At 35.9% G+C, this 6093-nt stretch overlaps 1 protein-coding gene across 1 annotated transcript; it reads right to left on the bottom strand.

The window, feature by feature from the left end:
* Positions 1 to 1845: 1845 nt before the first annotated feature.
* LOC110789778 (LRR receptor-like serine/threonine-protein kinase FLS2) lies at positions 1846 to 5630 on the bottom strand. Its single transcript, XM_021994480.2, has 2 exons — positions 2367 to 5630; positions 1846 to 2290 (listed from the first exon to the last, which is right to left on the bottom strand). The coding sequence occupies exons 1-2, from the start codon at positions 5524 to 5526 to the stop codon at positions 1923 to 1925; spliced, it is 3528 nt and encodes a 1175-aa protein (XP_021850172.2). The 5' UTR covers positions 5527 to 5630; the 3' UTR covers positions 1846 to 1922.
* Between the last annotated feature and the right edge of the window lie 463 nt (positions 5631 to 6093).

Genomic DNA, 6093 nt, shown 5'->3' with positions numbered 1-6093 from the left:
TTGGAATTAAACGTCGATCAATCGAGTCGTCCTTAATTGTGGGTTGTTTGCAGTTCAACTATATTTAGTGAGAAATATTACTCAAGGTTCCATCCCAATCAAATTTTTTCAAACCCAATCTTATCGGAAACAAATTAACACAAGTGATGTAGGTCTTAACTTTAGAGAAAGACTATTGACAAAAAAAAATTGGAAAGGTATCATAAGCAAGAAATATGAACTATTTTAGTTAGGCTTTTAATCAGAAATGGCGGCATTTATCATTATTTCATAGCTGCTCTATTTGTCATGTACTACCTCTATTTCACAAAGATCTTTACCGTTAATGTTTGCATCAATATTAAGACAAAAGTAGAAAAGTTGGTTGAATATTATAATAAAATATGGATAAAGTAAGAGAAATTTGTAAAAATGTGGGTGGGTATAAGAAAAAATGAATAAAGGAAGAGAAAGTGAGTGGAAAGTCATAAATATTGTGAGGTAAGAAGGATAAAGTAGCAAATTTTCATGTCAAAAAATTAGATAAAGCAAAGTGTAAAGAACATTATGAAACAAACTAAAACGGTGAGTGTAAAGATCATTTTGAAAAGGAGTAGTACGAAGTACTACTTACTTTTGTAATCAATATCAATAGAGTCCATATGTCATGTACAATACTACTTATTTTTGTAATCAATATCAAATTTATCAATATAGAGTCGATCTATCATGTACTACTTACCTTATAGGATAGGATATCAATATAAAGTTTCCTAATTTTTAGATTTGACGATCATATATTTGAACAATAGTTGGAGTAACTAACGAAGAAGAAATTGGGTCATTTGATGAGAGGTACTTTTCTTATTTAAAATATCATATTTTGATTGCAGTTTTACACCTCTTATCTATCAATTAACATCATATAAGTCCAATTTTTTTTTTTAATAAACTCATATATTCTTATATGTTAATCAATGTCACGTTACTTAAGTAACTTTTGTCTTCCTAGTTTAAATTAGCTGCATTAATAGGAAGTACAGAGTGGGAAACATGAATAAGACTAAGTATTTGTTGACCAAGTATTTTGATCATGACATGTTCCGTTTATTTCTGATTTTTCGTTTAAGCGCAATGATGTACTACTTGTTATTCATAAGTTGCTTATTTCTATTAATAAGGATATGAAAGTAAAAATAGAAGTCAACAATTACATAAGATACAACATGCTAATGAGTCTCACACTCTCACCTCACATGTGAGTCAGTCTTTGCAACCAATTTAGTATATCACTATTCTATCTAAAGTTGGGATGAATAATGTACATAGGAAAATTCATTTTCAAGTCAAACTAGTGAAACAACATGCTGAAATAATTAATTTTGGACAACATACTAATATGATCATCGACCTTAAATTTTCTGATATTAAAGAACCTGAAAACCATGAAGTGCATATAAAAAAATATCTGGCGATATATATTGTATTTGGATTACAACATATATTGACCCAAACATTAATTAATGATTAGGAATTTGGAGACATATTTTGGAGGATAACTTGAAAGAGTGTTTGATGAATTCGTTTACTTTCATACTACATGTTCCAAAGTTAAAGAGTGAAGATATCATAGTTGCACCGATTTTGCAAGTGAGATGGAAGAAGAGTTCTACTATTTGAGGAAACAAAACGAGGAAAATGTTGAATTATTTGAATAGGAGTATATGGTTTTATGAGGATTTATTTGTAATTATTAGTAAATTAAAAACTAACTACTCTTTATATACCTTTATTTTTATTTGCAATATTTTATATATCCAGCGCTTATGCACGGGCACATTCTAGTATGATTAAAAGCGATAACCATGCCAAGAAAGTGAAAATATTAGATGGAAAATCACCATCGACAGGAGCTTCTTACATGATGTTCCTGAGGCTACAATCTACTTGAATGAATTACTGTCATTGTTTTGACACCAAACAGCGGTTTCTAGTTTTATAAGGTTTGACAGCACCAAGTTCATGTCAGGTCGTTTTTCAGGAGATAAGGAGGTGCAGGACAATGCTAGATTAAGAATTTCTGTGACAATGTCTTCTTCATTTCTTGTGATACTTGAAGTTAAATCAGGGTCAATAACTTGAAGTGGCTTCTCTTCAGCCATTGCCCTCTCTACCAGATGGCGCAAGGTTAGTGGTAATCCCCCCTCATCTTTAAGACCTGTTGGCCTTTGTTTCATGAATAACTCCATGATTACAATTCCAAAACTGTATGTATCTACTTTGGTCGTCAGAGTCCTCATATATGCAAATTCTGCAATACAAAAATGGTTAAGTTTCAATTGAAAAAATCACAGATAAACTGCAAGAACTGATGCAGAGGAATTTACCTGGTGCCATGTAGCCAATTGTTCCTTTAAATGCTGATGCAGTGGTACTGTTACTATCACATGGAAGATGGACACCCAGTATCCGAGAATTTCCAAAGTCACTGACATGGGCTTCCCAATCTCCATCCAACAGAATATTTGAAGGCTTCAAGTCACAGTGAATTATGGGAAAGTCGTATCCTGAATGCAAGTAAGCCAACCCTTTAGCAATCGAGATACAAACTTCAATTCTCTTTGATAACGTCCATTTTGAGACATCTGCTGAAGGATCATGGATTATCTGTTCTAAGTTCCCATTCTCCATGTATTCTAGAACTAATGCCTTCAACTTTCTGCTTTCCCAAGCATAGCCAATCACCTTAACCAAGTGTCTGTGTCTTAGCTGGCTCAAGATTTTGGCTTCTCTGTAAAAACACTTGTTAGATTCTGCTGCAAACTCTACCAAATTTAACTTCTTTATAGCCACTATTTTCCCATCTTCCAATTTTCCCTGGTAAACAGTGCTTAAACTGCTGCTACCTAGAACACGGCTTTCACTGAAGTAATCAGTAGCAATTTCAATATCCCTTGAATTGAATCTCTTGATTGTTAAAGATCCTGCATTATCTACATCAACCGTCTCAATTTCTTTAATACTTCTCTTTTTAGTGCGCTGTTTCTGCTTATAAAATAGGGTGACAAGGACAATGAATAATAAAACTGATGCACACAATAGGGGTATCAAAATCAATAGCGTTTTCTTGTGCAAAGAACTGGAGAATCTCTTCTTGGTGCAAGAGCCAAGCAGTTTGGTTCCACAGAGCCCTTTGTTTCCTGCAAAACATGATCCAGGGAAGTTTCGGAGTACACCATATTGAGGGATAGGACCTTCAAGCTGATTGTTGGAGAGATTAAGAAATTTTAAATTTTTAAGGTCATTGAGATTTTCTGGGATCACTCCATGTAATTGGTTTTGTGAAAGGTCAAGTGAATTCAGCTGTGTCAGCTTTGCCAAACTTGCTGGAATCGGACCATTGAGCTGGTTCCTTGACAGGTTTATGCTTGTAAGAGGATTTGTATCATCAAATGTTCCATCTTGGAGACGATCAGAAAGCTCATTTACTGATAAATCGAGGTTTAACAGGTTTCTGCAGCCTTTGAGTGTTACTGGAACTGGTCCAGAGAAATTATTATGTGACATGTCGATGGACTGTACCATTTCTAACGTACCAATTTCTTCAGGAATTGATTCAGACAGTGAATTGTGTGATAAGTTGAGGTAAGTTTGCAATCCCTTGATGCTTGCAAAAACTAGTCCTGGAACTGACCCGTTGAGATTGTTGTTGGAGAGATCCAACATTGTCAGACGTCTAAGTTTAGCCATGCTGGTTGGGATGGGGCCATGAAATTTGTTTCCTCCTAGGTTTAAGGTTGAAAGAAGCTCGAGTTTTGAGAGAGAATCTGTAAATCGACCACTTAACTGGTTGTTCTGCAACTCAAGAATAGTAAGCTGTTTGAGTTGGAACAACTCCTCTGGAATCTCACCATCTAGTGCATTGTCCTGCAAGGCTAGATCTTGGAGGAGAGAGAGCTTGGAGATTTCATGTGGAACTCGGCCTGACAATCTGTTTCCACCTATTTGAATTGTAAATAATCTGCTAATATTACCAATTTCTGGTGGAATCTGGCCTGTAAATGAATTCAAATGAAGTTGTAACCTTCTAAGACTACTCATTTTTCCGATACTTGGCTTCAGTGGTCCACTAAAGTTGTTTCTACCCAAATCAAGAGTTTCAAGATTATTGCAGTCAAAGATATCATCTGGTATGTTCCCAAACATGGCATTGTTTCCTACGGAAAAGAATGTCATGTTAGATAACTTCCCTAAACCATGTGGGAGTTCACCAGTTAACTTATTGAAACTAAGGCTTGCCACAAGAAGTTGTGTACAATTGGTTATACTAGAAGGAAGTGGGCCGCTTAGTAGGTTTTGATTCAAGGTAAGGTTCTTCAAGTTATAAAGCTTCCCAATATCAGATGGTATTTCCCCTGTTAGGAAATTGAAACTTGCTGAGAAATAAGTCAGGTTTATCAGGTTGGTCAAAGAAGATGGAATTGAACCAGTGAAATTATTTGAGTGCAGCATCAACATCTCTAATGACAGTAATGATCCGATTGTAGAAGGTATTTGTCCACTTAACTCATTCATTGATATCTCCAAATGTGTTAATGCCTTACAATTGAACAAAGATTTTGGTATTACTGAAGTCAGCTTATTTTTGTACAACCTTAACATTTGCAGGTTGAGTAAATTCCCAAACTCAGGAGGGATTCTTCCCACAAATTTGTTGCTATACATGTTGAGAAGGGTAAGGTTCTTGCACTGCCCAATTTCAGGTGGGATTTCTCCAAAAAATGAGTTCTCAAAAAGCTGAAGTGTTTCCAAACTTTTCAAGTTCCCTATCCAAGAAGGAATTTCACCTGATAGTTGGTTTTGACTCAGGTCTAAAACACGCAATGCGGTCAGCTTTCCTACGGAATTAGGAAGGGGACCTTCAAAGCTGTTGCTATAACCAATAAAAACTCGTAAAGATTCAATCTTTCCTATGTTGGATGGAATATTACCAGTGAATTTGTTGGAGTTGAGTCCAAGTGCAACTAAAGCTATACAGTTAGTGATGGTATCAGGTATACTTCCATTGAGTAAGTTGTTTCCTAAGTCTAATGATTGCAAGTTCTGAAGGTTGCCTAGTTGAGGAGGAATGGTGCCAGAAAAAGAATTGTCAAAGAGGGTAAGCTCTATTAGCTGAAAACAGTTCCCAAGTTGAGCAGGAATATGACCAAAAAAAGCATTAGATGTCAGATCAAGAACCTGAAGTTTGGATAAGTTACCAACACAAGTTGAGATTTTCCCCTCGAGCTGCTTCTCTGTCAATGATATTGCAATCACACTGCTTGTGGAAAGGTCACATGAGATACCAGTCCAGTTGCAGTGATGGCTGATGCTACTATTCCATCCGGAGAGATAACCAAGAGGGTCGTTGGTGATCGAATTCTTCAACGCCTTTAATGCTTCTGCTTCAACCTGCAGCTTAGTTTCTGCTGATAAAACTGTTGCTGTAAAACAGAAAATCACTAGAATATAAGTGGTGAGGTGAACCATGGTATTTCTAGACGGCATTTTTGTTTAATTTCTTGTGTTCAGTGGACTGTATTCAACTCATCATATGTACAAGTCTTGGGTATATATATTGTTTTATAGATCAATTTCATCTGAAGCTTAAAAAAATTTAATCATGATATGTAAAACATCCTATTTTAAAATATTAGCCCGTAGTATAGCTTATGGGATAGTCAACCGAAATTGGAATTTACTTGTTATAATGGAGTAAAGCCAACTTATAAAAGCCAAATGAAACCATTAATTTAAAGTATGGGCTCCAATTGGCTACCCACGGGTTTTTTTTGTCAAGCATCAGTAGGGTACCTTTCAATCATAGTCTCGTTGCGTATAAGAGAATATGCATTGTATAATGGGTTGATAAAGGCTTTTGTTATTGTAGTCCCGTCGTAATTTTTAGAGGTTACAGTTACTATTAGGGATGTTAATGGGACGGGACGGGGCGGGGCGGATGCGGATGTTGGTCCCTCCATTTCCATTTCCATTTCCGCCTAAAATTTTCATCTCTATCTCCGCCCCATCATCCATGGCGGGTAAAAAATTCATCCCCATGTCCGCCCCAATGGG

The sequence above is a fragment of the Spinacia oleracea genome, chromosome 5, assembly GCF_020520425.1.
Source record: "Spinacia oleracea cultivar Varoflay chromosome 5, BTI_SOV_V1, whole genome shotgun sequence".
NCBI lineage: Eukaryota > Viridiplantae > Streptophyta > Magnoliopsida > Caryophyllales > Amaranthaceae > Spinacia > Spinacia oleracea.
This window is presented reverse-complemented; position numbering and strand designations above follow the sequence as displayed.

Excerpts from the sequence above, each read along its gene's own strand:
- LOC110789778 (XM_021994480.2), bottom strand. The coding sequence starts at position 5,526 with ATGCCGTCTAGAAATACCATGGTTCACCTCACCACTTATATTCTAGTG. Across the intron at positions 2,291-2,366 it reads AATTGGCTACATGGCACCAG|AATTTGCATATATGAGGACT; the intron begins GTAAATTCCTCT and ends TTTGTATTGCAG.